This window comes from Rattus norvegicus, chromosome 16 (assembly GCF_021556685.1).
Source record: "Rattus norvegicus strain SHRSP/BbbUtx chromosome 16, alternate assembly SHRSP_T2T, whole genome shotgun sequence".
Taxonomy (NCBI): Eukaryota; Metazoa; Chordata; class Mammalia; order Rodentia; family Muridae; genus Rattus; species Rattus norvegicus.
This window is the reverse complement of record NC_141549.1, coordinates 74392818-74412607: the sequence shown is the minus strand read 5'-3', so window position 1 is coordinate 74412607 and position 19790 is coordinate 74392818. Positions and strand designations below refer to the sequence as shown.

General features: G+C 45.4%; 4 protein-coding genes across 35 annotated transcripts in view; 2 read left to right on the top strand and 2 right to left on the bottom strand.

Annotated features, from left to right (window-relative positions):
- Nsd3 (nuclear receptor binding SET domain protein 3) overlaps positions 1 to 7357 on the top strand; it is a 111418-nt gene extending 104061 nt beyond the window's left edge. For 13 of the 14 annotated variants that reach the window (XR_015639370.1, XR_015639369.1, XM_087587940.1 and 10 more), the window contains 2 exons: positions 1091 to 1292; positions 1899 to 6806. Coding sequence is in view for 12 of the 14 variants with exons in the window: in XM_087587940.1 (XP_087444066.1) it covers positions 1091 to 1292; positions 1899 to 2140 (444 nt within the window). In the remaining 2 variants the exon portion in view is untranslated. 14 annotated transcript variants of the gene reach the window in all.
- The window catches only part of Erich1 (glutamate-rich 1), a gene marked incomplete at its 5' end in the record, with an annotated part of 52793804 nt that overhangs the window by 9251756 nt on the left and 43522258 nt on the right, over positions 1 to 19790 (bottom strand).
- On the top strand, positions 7766 to 11906 carry Plpp5 (phospholipid phosphatase 5). 2 transcript variants are annotated; one of them, NM_001109411.1, is given in 7 exon segments: positions 7766 to 7867; positions 7980 to 8088; positions 8264 to 8354; positions 8679 to 8742; positions 9115 to 9239; positions 9837 to 10007; positions 11087 to 11906. In NM_001109411.1, coding segments are annotated over 7 exon segments (783 nt in total). In that variant the 5' UTR covers positions 7766 to 7805; the 3' UTR covers positions 11248 to 11906.
- The window catches only part of Ddhd2 (DDHD domain containing 2), a 29593-nt gene continuing 22166 nt past the window's right edge, over positions 12364 to 19790 (bottom strand). For 17 of the 19 annotated variants that reach the window (XR_015639566.1, XR_015639560.1, XR_015639563.1 and 14 more), the window contains 2 exon segments: positions 14531 to 14637; positions 12364 to 14210 (listed from right to left, as the gene is read on the bottom strand). Coding sequence is in view for 8 of the 19 variants with exons in the window: in XM_087589100.1 (XP_087445226.1) it covers positions 14556 to 14637 (82 nt within the window). In the remaining 11 variants the exon portion in view is untranslated. 19 annotated transcript variants of the gene reach the window in all.

Below are 19790 nucleotides of genomic sequence, written 5' to 3'. Positions count from 1 at the left end.
AAAAACACCATGATGCACAAAGCTACTGGGAGTATCTGGGAAACAGCCCAGCTCTGGAGAAATGGTTGTGTTGTATCTGGGGCTGGGGAGAGGGATGGCTTTATGATCACCAAGGAGGATTTCATGGAGGTCAGGAACATGCTGCTGCCGCCTGTGCTGCTGCCGCCTGTGCTGCTGCCATGGCCCCATGTGAGGTCTCTGTGCAGCCCAGAATGCTGGTTCTAGAAGACAACTTTCTTTTAGGCCTCTAGAGTAATCTCAGCACTAAAATTCACCAGTGATGAGCAGGTGACAGAACCAGGCACAGTCAGCGTTAGCGGAGCCCACTGCTGAACATGCTGGCGGCCCTTCTCTGCTCGGCTGGTCGGCCAGCAGGTGTTCGACCCTGGCAAGCTCGTAGCCTCTGAACAGAAGTGCATGACATTACAGAGGAGACTCCGACTCGCCGTTGCCAGTGTCGGCTGCCCACTGACTACCTAGTTCCTGCTTCCGTACCACATTCTATCATCTGTGGCTACTTATGGGTCCTGACTTTGTCTGTGGGGACTGAGTTCACCTTCCCACTTGCTGAAATGTTGAGGCCTTGCTGCAGTGAAGGCCAGAATCACAGGATGAAAGCGAGACTTGTGTCTTGACTGAACGTTCCTCCAAGCACCCACCAGCTCAACCAGCTTAATTTGAGAAACGTGTAGATGAAGGCCTATGTCCCTCTCCCTCAATTTAAAACAGCCTGCTTTTTAAAAAAAAAAAAATCAAGGAAGGAGCTAGAGAGAAGGTTCAATGGTTAGGAGCACTGGCTGCTCTTTCAGAGGACCAGGGTTCAAATCCCAGCAACCACATGGCAGCTGACAGCTATCTGTAACTCTAGTTATCCAACTCCCTCATACAGACATATGCCAGTGAACATAAAATGAATTGAATTTAAAGAATGAAGGGAAGATAAAAGAGTTCCGTGGTCACTACAGTGATCTGGGGATCAGCTTTCAGGACACATTCAGAGCTGCACTTAAGGCCAAGCGGTGCACACTCCTTTCTGGGTAAAGCGTCATCGTTATTTGATGTTAAAACCACGGTTTGTCTGTCTTCCCAGTCTGCATGTACGTCAGCAGCTGACGAGAAGACAAAAAATGCCAAGTTAAAGAAGAGGCGGAGAGGCAAAGCAGAGGCCAAGCAAATCCATGAGGATTATTGTTTTCAGTGTGGGGATGGTGGAGAGTTGGTCATGTGTGACAAAAAAGACTGTCCCAAAGCGTACCACCTCCTATGCCTTAACCTGACTCAGCCACCCTACGGTAAGCCAGGCCGCAGGCCCTGCCTTCTCTGCTTCAGGTTTTGCCATTGATTTGGGATGCACTGCTCTATTTAATGCAACTGTGAAGTCAGAAACACTGAACAGAACAAAACTACTTGTCAGGAATGTTTCCACGCAGATGACACACCTCATGTGGGAGCAAGGGCCCATTTCTTATTTATGATCACCGTGGGTGGTAGCTGGCTTCCATGACATTGGGTTTGGGCCACTAACTCATATCTATATGAAAAAAACACTACAAAATGTACGTTTGTTTGGCTGAAGTTTGGAGTTGGGTTCAAAGAAGGTAGGGTATGAGGCAGGTGCAGTGGTGCCCATTTTAATCCCAGCACTTGGGAGGCACAAGCCAGTGGATCAATCATTGGGAGTTCAAGGACAGCCTACATTCTGTAGACAGACCTTGTTTCAGAACAGGGTTAATGACACAGGTCTTTAATCCTAGCACTTAGGAAACAGGTAGTAGGACAGCTAGGCTACACAGTGAGGCCCTGTCTCCAAAAAGGGGGCAGGGGGTCTCTTGGGCATTTTTCTGGGTATTCAAGAAACAGGCTAACAGATGTTTCCCTCTCTCCCAACCCTGCACTAGGAAAGTGGGAGTGCCCGTGGCATCAGTGTGACGAGTGTGGCAGTGCAGCCATTTCCTTCTGTGAATTCTGTCCACACTCCTTCTGTAAGGCTCATGAAAAGGGGGCTCTGGTACCCTCTGCACTAGAAGGTCGTCTCTGCTGCTCCAACCATGACCCTGCATCTCCTGTGTCACCGGAATACTGGAGCAAGATGAGATGTAAATGGGAATCCCAAGATGGTGGGGAAGAAGTAAAGGAGTGAGAGGTGGTGACTTCCTTCCCTGCAGCTCGCAGTCCCAGAGGCAACAGAGCACGCACTGTGCTTGCCACCATCCACACCGCCTTCTAACCGATGGGAGCTGGCTCACACAGGCTAAAGCACGGTGGTGTTTCCTATTGTGTTGTTTGGGGGATAATTTGTGGACAGCAGAATTCCCTTGGTCTTTTCTTGCCTATTATTGTGCTTCAGTGTCTTTGCAGTCAGCAAAAGAGGTGTCCTCGTTCTTAGAGTTGAAAGTTAAAAGAATGTTTTGTCGATAAGATCGGTGTAAAGCCTGAAATGTAAATCCTGGGTTGTGTAAAGCGAAAGCAGCCACTCCTGTATTTATTTCCTTTTTTTAGGAATTCTGAGAAGTATAGTTGAAACAGTCTAACCTCTGTGAGCGTGCATGGGTGCGTGCGTGCGTGACTACCTTTATATACCTCTTTACTGAGCCGTAGATTGGCTAACTTCTCTTTCCCTTTTCACATGCCTTTTCTTGTGTCAGAGAAGGCTCTCAGCAAGTATTCAGACTGGCCTCTTGGAAACAAACTGCTCGACAGCATTTACCTCTGTGGTGGGCTTCACAGTGCGCCAACTCTACCTAGAAGCATCCTGTAGGGAAAAGGAATGAGTGCACTCACTCATTGTGAAATGTCACCCGTTCACAGACTTTTCTGATACATTTGAGGGACGTGGATGCACAGGAAAATGCTCCTTTCTGCTCCTCACCACTGGGAAGGGGCTAAGAAAGATTAAGGCACAGACCAAAAGTTGGGTCATATATGCACCACTTTCTGACCAGTTTAATGTAGACTCCAGTCTAACCTGGAACTTAAGGGCATTTTATTTTCTGTCTTTCCCTCTGCCGACCCCGTTCCCTTGCAGGCTGGGTCACTCAGTCATGCTTTCTGGCAAAGCTATGTAATTGAATCTGAATTATATTTTAATAGACTTTCTCAGTTGATTTCCTAACTTAGGGATGGTGCAAGTGGACAGAAACATCCCCAAGTTATATGTGAACAATTTCTACTTAGTATTACGCAATACTTAAGATTGTCCCCATTGCCTAAGGGGAAGAAGTTGCTCTTTCACAGGGTATGTAGGAGCCACAGAGGCGTTCCTGTTAGAAAGCACTTGAAAATGCCCCCCAGAAAGTCAGTGTTTGCAAACATGGCTGTGACGTTTGAATCGTTTGAATAGTACAGACCCAGCATACCAAGGTGTCTGCCCACAGAATTCACTTGCATCTAGCACTTAGGAATATATCTATTCCAGTATTACTTGTCTGAAATCATGGTGGACATGGTGACATTAGACTAAATGGCAGTCTGGTGTTACCATGAAACATGAACTTTCTCAGTGAGTTCTAACTGCTTACTGGAGGTACCCAGTAGGACTTATTGTCCTTAAGAACCAAGTACTTTACTAGTGTAGGAGATGCTCTACGACACCCTGAGGTTGTGTTAGGTGTGTTCTGATCCTTTCTTAATTTTATACAAGTCAATTCAGACCTCTTCTCTGAACAAAAGAAAGAGCAATTTTTGTGCCTCTTTTTAAAATATATATAAATGTGCAATTTATAGGCAACAAACACTACAGTTCCTCTCTCTAAGCTCCTAAACTGCCATTTTCCTAGTTGTAGCAATTCTAGTAGTTCTGCTGGTTGGACAGACTCCGTGAGGAGGGAGGCGGGGTGGAACAGCATCTAGTGAGTGCGGTCACCACGACTGGAGTGAGGCACTGCCTACACAAACACTAAAGCAATTATGAAGTTTGATGTCCTTTAAAAAAATAATGTAAGAGTATCTGGGTTTTATCATATTAAATTTTATTTTATACAGACATGATAACATTTTTTAAACTCCTTAATAAGGGACTTTGATACTCCAAATGTAACCCTTATGAGAACAATATCCGATGTGAGATTGTATCTTCTTTCCTTTTTGACCTCATGCTTTTTAGTATCTGATAACTTTTATAGAGTAAGCCCCGGGGTGCATCGTGTATTTATAAATACCTTACCCCGACCTGTCTCTGTTCTGCTTCTCTGGGATGGCTTACTTGTGTTTATATCCATAAAAGGGGTTTGCACTTTCCAAGTCTGTTCTTGCTAAACGGCTCATAGGTTTGCTCCCAGAAGCACTCATGCTCCAAACTTGCCTTTGCTGTGCCAGTGCAAGGGTTTCTTCCTGTGCCATTGTGGCCTGGGTCTTAGAATGGAGTGTTAAGAAAACAGAAAGTGTACATACACTGTCCTTTCATGTCCTATGTCAGTGACATTCCAAAAGGCACTGTGCTTACAGAGTCTGAAGCTGGTAGTTGTTAGCTTTGAAATATGATTTTGGTATACAGTATTTGTGGTCGATTTTATTCAGCCCAGAAATCAAGGACCTAAAGCAGCATGGGATAATAGTGGTATTTCCTAACCTCAGGAGGAAGATGAGATTCTGATTATCAGTGTAAAGCTTTAGAAGGTTGGCCGGAAAGAGCTAGAAATGATAGTGCCAGGTCAGCATAGGCTGTGCCTTGGAGGCCTCACTGGGCTGCCAGTGTAGCTGCCTGTGCCTGGCTGCTTAGGACAGGGCCAAAGCTCTTCACTACCCGTGTGCCGCAGCCACCGCTGACTTGAGTCAAGCTGTCTTGAGTCAGGCTTGGAGAGCAGAGGGGGGTAGGGTTATCTTCACTTGCTCTGCGAGCCCTACTCTATTTTTAATTCTCAAAAATGACCTTTCCTAAGCTGTAGAATAGACTGAGTTTTCTGTGTGTTATATAATTGACATTATATATGTACATATATAATGTTTTATTTATATATATATGAGATGCACACACACACACACACACACACACACACACACACAAAGTAGGAAGTATTTGAAACTAAAGACCTAAGAAGGGCCCTGCAGCCCGCTGCTTTCTGTCAGTGTCTCTCGCTGCAGTGTTTGCAGAAGTGTGTGTAGGTGATGTGGATCTGAGATTCTGAGGCGCTCTCCGTCTGCTCATCTGAAGTACTCGGGGACTGGTAGGCAGCTTCTCTGCAGTAGTTCCTGTTCTGAGCACGTTCTTACAGGATGTGTTCTGTCAGGGTCAAAGCCAGACTAGTTTGAAATCCTAACGTTCTCTGTTCAGAACATAGTGCCTGGCTCTCCAGGAGCCACTGCTGACCTTGTCAAGACAACACTCATCTTGCCTTCGTCCGCACAGAGCTAAGATGCTGCCAGCCAGGTACCATGTCCTGATTGGAGAGGAAAACAAGTTGCCTTTGTCTCTAAGCTCTAACAACTTGCAGTGTCTCTGTTCCTCAGGAGATGACAAGGCTTTGCTTTATTTCTAGACTTGAGTTCCTTTTCACTGCATCCGACCACCCCATACTCTGCCAAGTTGCTAAGGGCAGCACCAGAAGTGATGGGATGGCGAGGTCCTTCAAAGGAGTGCCCACACTTGGTCTCTGCTTATATTCATAACAGAACGGTTACAAAAAGGGTTGGTCCATTTTCAGATGGACCAACAGGACGAATGTAGACTGCTCTGCAGTGGGTTAGCAAATACAGAAAGCTGGGCATTTGTATGAACTGAAATATCACAGCTTTGACCTCGGGGAGGTACTGGAAATCTTGGGAGAAAGGGAGGGAAAAGCACACTACAGTTCCCGTGACACTGAGACCCCTGCCCCATTGATTTCAGGCTCCTCAAGTACTTGGGACTTCAGATTCTCATTTTACATTTTATATTTTTAAAATTATGAAGTAGAAAGCATCATTCTGTATCCTGTCAAAAATGAAGTCTCCCGACGGGAGCATAGACCTCTGAGGAAGGGGCTCCTGCATGAGCTGTGAGCAGCAGTTTGAGAAGTGATTTCCCTAGTTTTTGTTTTGCTTTTTTCCCCCTTTGTTTGCCTCATCCCCGAGTACCTCTTCTTTCTGTTTAACATGTGCCTGTGTGGGGAGGAGGGGAGCATTTATGTTATTCCCCTGAAATGCTTTGTATAACCTGTTTCAAAACCCATTTCTTCTGGGCATGGTTGCACAGGCCTTTAACCCTAGCACTGCAGAAGCAGAGGCAGCCATACTCTGTGAGTTCAAGGCCTACGTAATGAGTTCCCAATCAGCCAGGGCTATGGAGAGAGACCTTGTCTCAAAAGAAGAAAAAGAAAAAAATTGTTTGGCTTTTATCAATCCATTGCACAAGTGGCAGATGTGAGCACTTGTACCTGTGTGGGGGAGGGGGAAAAAAGGATCACTTGTCCTTCAGTAGGCTCCCAAAGTCATTAACATGTACGTTAAAGGGAAAATAGAAGTTGCCAAAGTCAGTATTCGGTCCTGGGTTTTCTTGTGACTTCACTGCGTCTACTAAGAGATGAGAAGCTTCCTTACCTGCTGACTGATCCTGCCTGTGTGCAATGGCTTTCACCTGTCTGCCAGTTTGCTCAATTGGGTCTTCTCTGTCAGCTGAAAGCAGTGAGGGAAATTACACTTTTGTTGTTAGTTAACATCTCATATTTTGTACCCTATGGTAACTGTGTTGCTGCCAATAACCAAGATGCTAAATGATTACTGCTGGCTAAAAGACCTTTTTATATACAAAGACGTGTGTATTTTCAACTGATATGGCAAGTTCATGTGTGTCCATTTGAATATTACACAATAAACACATACTGTGGATTCCATCTTCACTTTGTGTTCTTTGAATAACGTCCTTGAGATTGTTTACGTCTGTGTTTACCTGTAATGAACTCTGTGGACCTGTGAAATATCCAAGTGTCAACATCCACTAGTCAGTCTCTTTAGCTTCTGTGACTTGGAGCTCCTAACACTAAGGGATTAGTGTTCGTTTTCCCCAGGGGTATTTGACTAGGGCATTACTGTTTAATGACTTCAAGACATATTTTAAGGACTTTGTTTATTGACCAATGTCTTATTGCAAAGTATGAGCCTACCAGTCGTGGTTACCCTGTACAGAGATAGCTGTTAACGAGTCGTAGTGTATGTGAGATCGCTTGTAACATTTAAGCTGCTTTCTGATGTGTGCTGGTGGGACAGTTTTTGTACACTGTATTTACTAGAACTTTGCCTTTTTAATCTTACAGATACTTTAGAATTCAAATATGTTTTCTGCTTCTGTAAGAATGTGGGAAAGCTTTTAATAATGGCATTCCAAATTGATTTCAGGTCTTGCTTGAGGTTGACTTTAATAAATTGTCCTGTATGGTCTACTTAAGAATATGGGCTTGTTCTTTACCTGTAATTTCATGGTACAGTTTGCTGGGAAATGAGACACAAAAATGCAGCCACTCACCCTCAGCCCAGTTTTTTCCCTTTGAAATGCTGCTAAGAAATAGTTTCTTTAAAGTGGGTTTCCTGGTTTGCTTTTGTAGAGGGAGCATCTGGAGAATGGTGTTTCTTTTCGTGTCCTATGAGCTGATCTGAGACCCAAAGGTGACCTGCTGGTTGGACAATAGTCAGGTCAACCAGAGAAGGAGTGCCTTTGTTACTTGCTAGGTGGTATTCAGAACAAAGCAAATGAGCTCTGAATTTCCTGCTTACCGGAGACCCCGCTGGCACAGTCCCCTCGGAGGTCGCTAGGTGGCGCTGGGCCCCAGGTGGGCGGAACCGCGGCGCGCCGGAGCCACGTCAGCGTCTGATCTGCCGGCCGCGCGTGTGGCGAGATGGGGAATGCGGCCCTGGGAGCGGAGCTGGGCGTGCGGGTCCTGCTCTTTGTGGCCTTCCTGTAAGGATCTGTCAACGTTCCCAGGCGCTCGCACTTCACAAGCTGCTGGGGGGTTGGGGGGAAGGTTCTTTCGCCGAAGTAGCCTGTCAATCTTCCCCCGTTTCCTCCTCAGGGCGACCGAGCTGCTCCCTCCCTTCCAGCGGCGGATTCAGCCCGAGGAGCTGTGGCTTTACCGGAACCCGTACGTGGAGGCGGAATACTTCCCCACCGGCCCCATGTTTGTGCGTGAGCTGCCCTCCCGCCCTGGTGGACTCCTCCCTGCCTTATGCTGGGTGCTCAGGATTTGAGCCTTGGGCAAGGCTTCTGGTGGGCTCTCCGAGTTCGAGCTTAGTGAGCGGCAACAGGTGGTTTAGGCCAGGAGGGACTTGGTTTTACCTGTCCTGTGCTCTCCTTCAGGTCATTGCCTTTCTCACCCCACTGTCCCTGATCTTCTTCGCCAAGTTTCTGAGGAAAGCTGACGCCACCGACAGCAAGCAAGCCTGCCTCGGTAAGTCGCCCTTCCAGTTATTCTTCCCCGTTGGCTAGGCAGTGGGGTTCAGCCACTCTGTACCCCAAAGTTGTCCTCTTACCCGACGAGGCCACGGAGCAGCAGTACTGCTAAGAAAGTGCATTACACCGCACCACACAGGTGTACCTCAGGGCTCCGGCTTCTCTGCCCCTAGGCCATTTAGTTTTTCTGGAACAAGGGCCACAGTTGCTTTTATACTTGCTTCTGGTTGGGTTCTACCTCAGAGCACATCAGGCTCTATTAATGAGGTGGTGGCATACTCTTCCCCAAGCAGATGGCGCTAACGGGTTCTTTGCTTTCCAGCTGCCAGCCTTGCCCTAGCTCTGAATGGTGTCTTTACCAACATCATAAAACTGATAGTGGGCAGGTAAGTGAGAGACTCGGCCCTCAAACCTCCCTCAGTCACATGTTCTCAGATTAGTCTTTCTCACCAGAACTCACTCTGCTTGCCCTCTCTGCCTGCCCTAAATGTACCACCTGGTCTGTGCCCTGTCCTGACAGTATTTCCCACAGTGACAGTCTTTAGTGTACCTAAAGCTGCAGTCTGATTAGCTAGACACTTTCTTAAACGTTGGCCACGTGACTAAAGCCTTTTTCTCCGTATAAACACTATCCTAACCCCATTACACTATTTGCCTGCGACATTAATGCTTAACAGATTATTGACATCCACTACTACTGAGAAGTACTTCCTGAGACAGTAAATTATATGTGCTCAAACTATGCTTATGTCTTCCAGGCCACGCCCAGATTTCTTCTACCGATGCTTCCCCGATGGGATGGCCCATTCTGACCTGACTTGCACAGGGGACAAGGATGTGGTGAATGAGGGCCGAAAGAGCTTCCCCAGTGGACACTCTTCCTGTATGAGTCTCATGTGAACTACCTCAATGCTTACATGGATATGTGTTTGGCTTCTCTGTGTGGATGCATGCTGAGGAGGGTAGGGGGAGGCGTTAGGTCCCCTGAAGTGGAGTTAGAGACCAGCCTGAGTTGCCATGTGAGTGCTGGGAACTGAACCAAGGTCCTCTCAAAAGCCAACTGCTGCTGAGTCACTCTTAGCTCCTCCAGCCCCAGTGTGTACTTTAAATATGGTTACATTTAACCTTCAGAGCTTTGTAGGGACGAGCCATCTCTTCCTAGTCAAGAGCTACTTGTGAGGGGCCGCTGAGCCGTTTATGTTGTTCCTTTGTAGCTCCCCAGACCGCAGCAAGGCCTATTTTGTAACTTTTATGATTCCCACTTATAGATGAGGAGTCTACGGCACTGTGCAAAGTAGTAACTTCTATTCCAGAAACCATTGTTACTTAGTATTTTAACTCGGGGACAGAGAATGAAGCCTTCATTTCCCCGTTCCCTGTAATGACTTGGGGTAATCCTGCCCTTGCTGCCTGCCCTGTCTGGATGTGGGTGACAGGGCCCCACAGAAGGACGCCCAGCTCACAGGTCTTCCCTTTCTAGTTGCCTTTGCTGGCCTGGCCTTTGCTTCCTTCTACCTGGCAGGGAAGTTACACTGCTTCACACCCCAAGGCCGAGGGAAGTCCTGGAGGCTCTGTGCCTTTCTGTCACCTTTACTCTTTGCAGCTGTGATTGCACTGTCCCGCACGTGTGACTATAAGCACCACTGGCAAGGTAAGCAGGGTTTTAATTTGTCTTGTTTATGCCACAGGATTTCTGCTCTGCTTGTGTTAAGCACTGCGGAGTGGCTTACTGCGCTGCTGAGGCAACCCGAGTACTGTATTGTGTGTGCATTTACAGCCACAGGGACAAACGTGGTGGGCAGCGAGTGGCTCAGAGTTAAAGGCACTTGATGCACAAGCCTGGCATTGCTGTGTCTAATCCCCGGAACACACGTATAGGTAGAAGGAAAGACAGGATTCCAGCGTTGTCCTCTCACCTCCACACGGATCCCTGCCCAACACACATGTTCTTTTTAAAATTTGTATATAGTATATATGCACGTGAGTGCAGGTACATGATTCCTCCAATCATGCGGGAAGCTAGGCATGTGACAGTAACCCTCCCCAGCATAGCAGATACAAGGCCACTCTCAGCTTTTTATGTGGGTACTGGGGATTTGAACCCAGGTCTTCTTGTTGATGCAAGTAAGTGCTCGTACCTGCTCAGCCAGCTCCTCAGCTCTCAACTGTTAACCCAACATCACCCCCAACCCCAATGCCACCAGACAGGGTTTCATTAGTTAGCTCTGGATGGCCCTGGATCTTGCTATGTAGACCAAGCTGGCCTTGAACTTACAGAATTACAGCTGCCTCTGTTTGCTGGGTGCTGTATAAAAGGTGCGCACTACCGTACCTCAGCTCCCTCTATTTTTAAGACAGGACCCCGCCTCTAGCCCAAGCCTAGACAGAAGCAGGCTTCTGTGTCAGCCTCCCATATGTTGGGTTGACCGTGTGCCGCCAAGCCTCGGCAGAATTCTTCAAGTAGTGAAAGCTAATGAATGGCGAGTCACAAAAACACTTGTTATCCTTTGTTAAAACATTCTAACTCAGTCCATGCTGATTGAAGGGTGTGTTGTTTGATGTTAAGAGAACAATCTGACTAATAACCCCGAAACTGTATGATAAAATAAAGTCACTCTAAAGAAACTAATAGCACAGGTTCAGGGCTGTTTTTAGCCCCTACAAGCAGAGGGCCAGGTTGCCTGTGTAGCGTCTAGCATGGTTTTAAGGGGTGCTATTTTCTCTCTTCAGATGTGCTCGTTGGATCCATGATTGGAACAACATTTGCCTATGTCTGCTACAGGCAGTACTACCCCCCTCTCACTGACACAGAGTGCCATAAACCATTCCAGGACAAGCACAGACTTCCGTCTTCACAGAAGCCCAGTGTGCCTCACCGTTTGGACATTTAGTTGAGTCTACCTCAGTGGAGAGCAAGCAAATCAATCCTCCTAACTGGACACCATGCACAAGCCAAGGATTTCTGGCTTTTACCTCTTCCAAGGTCAAAGGGAGGACACAGCCACACTGTGCACCTTTGCCCCACTTCCAAGGCTAGACCCTGAGGTCTCACTGCCTGGCTTGACACGGGCTCTCTCAGTGCTTCTCTCACTAGGTTAATGAGTCCGGTCCCAGTATTCTCAGATCTAGTCAGTGTCTTTATGTCGATGTAAATGTCACTCCTGAAGAAAGCTTTTTATAAAGGAAGCTTCTCATGACCCCATTTTATCCTAGAAGGCTTAATTACCAGACATAATCTCTGTCCCTTATAAATTAGGGCAGTTCCAAACTTTGATTCTGTTTACTTTTTGTGGTAACATTCCATTAAGCCTTAAATAATAAAACATCCAATTTTTTACTTTTTACTACATTAGGAAAGAAAACTTATGGGTGTTATCTAGAAGATAAATGTATCTTTTTCTGCCTTTTGTTCACAAAGAAACATATGGAGCAGCTAAAGGCTCTCACTAGAACTTGATCCTGAGGACCACTTGATGGATAGCTACCTTTTCTTCATTGTTACTATACTTTAAATAAAATTCAGTCTTGTGTATTTCTTCCTATAACATACTCTTTTTTTCCCCCCTTGAACTTAAGAGATGCCCCTGCCTCAGCCTCCAGAGTGCTAGGATTAAACATATTGTCAAGGTACTTTATCCCCTCAGTAAATCTGACAGTGAAATAGAAGAGTGTGCTTGAGGTGTTGTACTTACAGAACCACTCGGGTCTCAGACATCACCAGTGGAGTCTCACTGGTGTATGTGATTAAGTGCTGGTATCTTATACAAGTGCACATCTATGGACACTAAAGGACAGGCTCGCCTGTGCTTTCTGGATTTACTCGCATACTTAAAACTGCCACACTTTAAATTCTGAGCTATAGCTGTCCATGACAATGGAAACATTAGTCAAGGGAAAATAGCTTACATATAGTTATTTGCCTAAAACTTTTGTTTTGAATTTAGTAATACATAAGATATAACGCCTACTATATTGATTGTTCTTGATGATAGTTAAGGCCACATGAATGTAGGTAAATGGTCAATAGTTTTATTTCAGCATTTACTAAAGTCTTAAATATAATCACATATAAAACAAAACATTTCAAAAGTGCAAAATATCAGGAAGGTAATCAGTGCTGTTCATCCCTTGCAAACAGTCTCTCACGAATTGTGTAGCCAGAATTACGTACAAAATGCTGTTACACTGGAGTTTAAAAACAGCCTTGGTCAAGAAACTGTACATGGTAACAAATGACGCAATGCACACCCGTACCCAGGCCCCTTGCCCTACTCACTTGTGTAATACTGAGCGTGATAACGCCACGAGTGGATGGTGAGGTGCAAGCTCTTTGAGTTACTGTACTGGACTGCCGGGAAGCAGCATTTCTTAGTGCAGTGGTTTATCTAGCTCTCCAGGGCCAAGCTGCCCATCTTTGGTCACAAGAACACACTCAGTTGTGCTTTGGTTTACTCTTAACGTAGTAATGACTGCTAACAAGAGTAAACAAATCTCAAGACAACAATTGACAAAATTACTCTAGTATTTAATGAATACTACTTCATTCTCAGATATTCTTACTCAAGACATACTGTAGAAAAAATAAAATATTCCATATACCTGGAACTCCTCAGTAGCTTGCTTATCCAGTATTACCCATAAGCAGAAAGGAAGGCCAGGCCTGACTGTCCTGTGCCTCTGACCTCCAGGGCACAGTGCTCGCCTCCCTCTCCCGGTGTGTCAAGGGCACCACCATCTGAGGGGCTTCAGGGCGTGTTATGTGCAGTGCCTCTGGATACCATGATCAGTTTACAAAAAAAGGTCAAAAATCAAACCACAGCTCACCTATAAAGAGACCTGTGGAAATCGGAGGAGCTAACTAAGGAGAATAAAGGACAATCATGAAGAGGACGGACGACAGCACATGCTGAGGAAGGGGAAGACAGTATACAGTCATTCTTCCTCAGGATAAACGTGCTTTGAATTCTGCAGATTCAGCTGCCACTGCACAGTGTATACAGCTGCTCCTCAGACCCTGTAGACAGGATTTTCTTTCAGAATGTGGTCTTCCCCCTTGCCTAACCTGCATGCTCAACTACACTGACTGCCAACTATAAGTAAACATTTTGATGATACCTCAGAAAGCAGTGACGTTTATGTCACAATACTTCCTTTTCTCAAGTGAAGAAGCAGGTGACAAGTCCGTGCTACTAAAAAACCACATTTTCTACATGAACAGCTGAGAAGGACCATGTAACTTCAGGGTGACCTTCAAGTAAGTATTACCACCTCACTCCCTGCACTTCACCCTGGTTTGGAGTATGGTGTAGAAGGGCAGGCACACAGCCCATACAGCCTCTGGGGTTACAGACGCTGAGGCAACTATAACAACCACAAACAGCCCCAGTGGTCCCTACAGTGCCATGTGAGTGCTCAGGGCAGCCTCTGGTTTTCACACACAGCAAAGAAATAAATGCTGGCTCAAAACCTAGCAGCTATCCCACATCCACACATGCTTAGCCCTCCAGTGCGACTGGACCCCTAAGTCCTCTCCATCTTCATAAGCTCCCCAACGGGCCCACTTTCTAAGGAGAGGACATAAAGCTCTCTAAGCCCCCTTAACAGACTATCCATTTCCATGTAATAACCAAGGAGGGGCTGCTGCTAAAGCATTAAATATGGAAGTCCCTAGCTACAAAAATGGCGAGAGTTCATATGAGGCAGTCTTCCCTCTGCTTTCACCTAGTTTCCAAAGAGGGTTATCTTGAAAGATCCCGTGGAGTAAGGCAGGCAACATGCAGGACACACGGTAGCTGAGAAGAAAGCTGCAGCAACAAGTGAGGGGGTTTTCAGGAAAGGCTCCCTCAATGTCCATCTACAGGAGAGAGTGGGAGAAGGTCAGGGTGGCCAGCCAGGGGAACCAGCCACCACAGAGAATGCCAGTCTCATACAGACTTTCCAGGTTCCTGACTGGAGGCCCAGTGTGGTGACTTGGGATCCTAAGCACAAGGTAAGATACGCACCGAACCTTTTCTGAGTGAACTACTGGACGCTTCCTATGAATTTTAACCAGTGCCCTACAGTGAGTGTTACCTAGATTGTGAGGATGTAGGCAGATCTACATCGAGAGCTTGAGGCTCCAATGTTCCTTATAACATGTTCACGTATACACACTTCATTGCATTAAAAACTCACATTAAGCAGCCACAGATGGGTCATTTTACTGTAAAGGCTGATCAAGGAAGATCCCCTGGGTTTGGTAGATCTCTTTGAGGACAAGCAGTACTGTATCTTCAGATTCCCTGTGGAGAGAAAAACTTACATTGAGAAAAGACAGAACAGTCTGGTGCCTCATACTTTTCATGTAATTTATATACCTTGGCTTTTTATTTATTTTTTAACTGCTGTAAAAGTATGTGCCTTAGAGGTGCATTGTTAGTGGTTTGGGAAGCGGTCTGCGAAGCATTGTGTCTGAAAACCCAAGAGTTAAGGGTCCTGGTATCTTCCCTCATAAAGGTAGTAAATGACAAGGGGTCCACAGAGCCGCGCTTGCTTGAGGCAGGTCTCACTCGACCCCACGCTGTGCCTGAACTTATTCTATAGCTTAGGCTGCTCTTGAATTCACAGAAATCCTCCGACCTCAGCCCCTTGACTCCAGGATTCCAAGCATAAACCACCATTCTTAGCTCTAGAAAAGTGGTCTTGAAACAACAGTGAGGAGCCATCCAGTTGATCGCCTTCATTTTCAAACTTTTATTTGCTTTTTGGAAAAGGCAATAAAATTGTATGACCCAGAATTCCAAATACATCAAATGGACGTTAACGATATGGCTCTGTGGCTAGACGGCTGGCTGAGCAAGAATGGAGATCTGAGTTTGGAACACCACACTGACGTGAATAGTCAGACTGCTTACCCTGCTTGTGCACAGTTAACAGCATAGTGAGGGCTGACACTGGAGGATTGCTGGGACTTCCTGGCCACTAACCTAACTCCAGATGCACTAAGAGATTCTGCCTCAAAGGAATAAAGTAGAGAATGACAGAGCAGGATAATCGGTGTCCTCTAGTCCCCTCATATGGGCATACAGGTATTCACATACACACATATAGCCCATACATTGAGAAAAAATAATGTAATATGCATATTTTATAACCACTTTCTGGGTTACAGAGTCCTTTTCCTTTCATCTTGTCTCTCCTGGACACCAGCCCCGGGCCCTGATGCTTGAGACTCTTGAGACTCTTTCTCACTGTCTTGATATCCGATCCCCGACATCCAGCAACCAGCAAACTCCCACTGTGAGCCTTGCTGTGTTCTTTACAATTTTCTCTTTTCAGACATTTTGCTATGTGACCCTGGCTTTGAACTTGCAGATACCTTTCTGCTCCAGACTCCTCAAGTGCTAAAATTATAGACATATACTATCATGATCCAGCTATCTTTCTTGCCTCAAACTGAGAAAACCTGATTCTCTTGTCTATTTCCCTCCTGAAGCAGCCTGCTTTGCTGGTTTCTTTCTTGAATGCCAATAAAACTGGCTTAATTCTCTTATCAAGAACCAACAAATGGGCTAAACTATCAAACTCAGTTGAGAAGGAATAATCTTAAGTGATTATTACATGTCCATTAAAGAAACTGTATTTGTAGCAGAAAAATCCCAGTCTAATCTTCATGGAAAATCCCAAATCCTTAAGAAGGGGCTGGAGAGGGCTGGAGAGATAGCTCAGCGGTTAAGAGCACTGACTGCTCTTCCAGAGGTCCTGAGTTCAAATCCCAGCAACCACATGGTGGCTCACAACCATCTGTAATGAGATCTGATGCCCTCTTCTGCTGTGTCTGAAGACAGCAACAGTGGACTCATATATAATAAATAAATTTTAAAAAAAGTCTTAAAGCAATTTTGGATGTCTACATAGAAATATCAGAATGTTTTTCCTTTATCAGAAAAAAAATCTTGAATGTATTCATTAAAAAAATAAAAAAGAGTCTGGACTGGTGAGATGGCTTTGCAGCTGAAAACACTGGCTGTTCAAGAGGACCCGAGCTCAATACCCAGCATCTACATGGCCGCTCACAACTGTCGATGGTTCCAGTTCTAGGTGATCTAATGCCCTTGTACATGCACACATGCAGGCAAAACATCAATGCGTACAAAATAAAAATAAATACTTTTTTTTGTTTTGGGGATTTTTTGTTTATATTTTGTTTTATTTTTAGACAGGATCACAAGTGGTAGCTCTGGCTGGCCTCAGGCTCAGATGTCCAAGTGCCTGTTCCTTCCAGCACTGGGATTGCTGGCAACAAAATGTTACTTACTTTTAAAGAAGTCTGATTATAAGTGGTAACATTCATAAATGACTGCCTTAAGGATATAACATGTTCCTTGAGATCTGTGGTTCTGCTTTTTAATCATAAATCCTCTTATCAAACAATCTAATGAGATCTGTGGATTTCTCTCAAGGAAAGACCACACGCGCGCGCGCACACACACACACACACACACACACACACACACACACACACATATATAATTATAAGTGGGATTATCTTAAAACCTCATGTCCCAAAATTCCACATGCGGGGGCTGGAGAGATGGCTCAGCGGTTAAGAGCACCGACTGCTCTTCCAGAGGTCATGAGTTCAATTCCCAGCAACCACACGGTGGCTCACAACCATCTGTAATGAGATCCAATGCCCTCTTCTGGCCTGCAGTCACATATGCAGGCAGAATGCTGTATATAAAATAAAATAAATAATTAAAAAAAAATTCCACATGCGGGTCTCTCAGCCTAATAAACCCTATAAAGGCCTGGAGATGGCTTGGTGGGTAAAATGCCTGCTGTGAAAGAAGGGCCCAGGGGTTGGGGATTTAGCTCAGTGGTAGAGTGCTTGCCTAGCAAGCACAAGGCCCTGGGTTCGGTCCCCAGCTCCGAAGAAAAAAAAAAAAAAAAAAAAGGGCCCAGAGTTTGATCCCCAAAGCCATATGTCTGCTGTGCGTCTGTGATCCCAGTACTCCTATGGTGAGGTGAGAAGAGCCAGGCTAATCTGCTAGACACTCTCAGGCCTGCCATTCTACAGTATGTGGAACACAGTGGCAGAATTAAGAGACCACATCTCAGCAAAGTAGAGAGCAGCAACCGACTCCCGAAAGTTGTCCTCTAGCGTCCATATGTATGCAAAACAGAGGTACTTACACTCCTGCACATACAATAAAGTAAAAACGTTAAAAAGAGAACTCCAGGGACTGCAGAGATGGTTCAGTAGTTAAAAGCACTGCCTGCTCTTCCATAGGCCCTGGGTTCAATTCCCAGGACCACATGGCAACTGTCTAACTCAAATTTCAGGGGATCTAACTCTTCTCACACAGACATATATGTAGGCAAAACAATGCACATGAAATAAAAATAAATATAAAGGGGTGTGGTGGCCTTCGCCTTTAAACCCAGCACTGGGAGGCAGAGGCAGACAAATCTCTGTAAGTCTGAGGCTAGATGTTCTACACAAGTTCCACAAAGGCCAGTGCTACAAAGTGAGACTGTGAAACAAAAAGGAATTTCAGAAAGGTAGAATGCCAAGTTCCAGTATTGCTGAGACAAATAAACACATGAAAAAAACATGACCTGGATCTTTCCCACGCAGTTGGCTGACGAGCTGTCACCTTGACACAAGCCATCAGGAGCAAGCCAGTGAGCAGTAAGCCTCTGCTTCACTTCCTGCCCTGACTTCTCTTGGTCAGTGACACAGGGCACCTTGAGAGCCAGAGCTGAGATAAGCCCTGACCTCTTCAAGCCACTTCTGGTCATGAGTTTTATCACAGCCACAGAAACTGTGACTAAGATATTCACATAAGACCAAAATTAGAAATGAATCCAAGTTTACATGAAAATATGAGACTATAAAAATGAGACTATAAAATATCAGAATGGACTATGTATCAGGGATAGGAAACAAGAAAGATCTAAATATGACACAAGCCAGTCTGGTGGCATAGCCTTTAACCCCAGGACTGGGAGGCACAGACAACGTGGATTTCTGACTTTGAGGCCAACCTGTCTTATGGATGGAATTCCAGGCTAGCCAAGGCTGTGAACAGTGAGACTGTCTGGGAAAAAACAAAAAACAAAAAACCCATAGATCAAGAAGTCTGACAAAAAATTTCTATTTAGCAAACATGCATACAGAGGTTAGAAAGACAGCTCTGTAGTGAGACTGTAAGTCAGTCTTTCTTGCTAAAGCAGAGTTCCCAGCGCTGACACTGGCACCTCACAACTGCTGGTAACTCTGACTCAGGGAATCTGATGCCCTCTTCTGATCTCTGTGGGCAACTGGACATACCCACACGTATTTACCCATACGTAATTAAGAATAAAATAAGACAATATAGGCAATATCAAATACAAACTGGGGAATACGCATGTATAGCTCATATAATAAACATCAATCAATGCAAAGTCTCAATATTTCAGTATAAAGAAAATAAAGGGTGAGATGGTTTGAATGAGAATGGCCCCCACAGGCTCCTATGTTTGAATGCTGGGCCCTCAGCTGGCAGAACTGTTTAGAAAGATTACAAGATGTGGTCTTGTTGAAGAGGTGTACCACTGGAGGTGGACTTTGAGGTTTTGAAAATGTACGCTAGGCCTAGTATTTCCTTCTGCCCATACCATTCAGATTAGATGTGCTCTCTCAGGTACTCCTACAGCACCATGCTTGCCCACCACTATGCTCCCCACCATGGTGATAATGGACCAAATCCCTGAAACTTTAAGCAAGCCCCTGTTAAATGCTCTCTTTTATAAGCTGCCTTGGTCATGGTGCCATCACAGCAGTAAAAACATAACTAAGTCAGAAGTGAAAATAAAGAATATAGGTAATTCCCAGAGAAGGAAATAAAAATGGCCCTTATATTTATATCAAGAGGCTCAACCACTTTCATAAGCAGAGCCACTGGCTGGAACTGGTGGCACACGCCTTTAACCTTATCACTTGGAAGGCACAGGCAAGCAAATCTAAGTTCAGGCCCAGTCTGGTCTACAGAGTGAGTTCCAAGACTGCCAGACCACACAGAGAAACTCTGTGTCAAAACAATGGGAGGAAGGGAAGGAGGGAGGAAGGGAGGGAGGGAGGGAAGGAGGGAAGAAAGTGAGAGAAATAAAAGGGAAGAGTTGTCAAATATGAAGCCAAAAGCAGTACTCAGGAGGATGAAGGATCTCATAAAGGTCAATCTGTTCCAAACAGTGAGACGTTATCTCAAAACACACACACACACACACACACACACACACACACACACACAGAGTAGAAATACTGATCATTTACTTACTAAATTGGAATGAATTATATGCATAACATGGATAGATCTTGAAATAATTCCCTCCAGGGAAGCTTAACCAAAACAGTAGATATATTCTGATTCTGTGGTTTGGATGAGAATGGCCCTCACAGGTCTGTTGG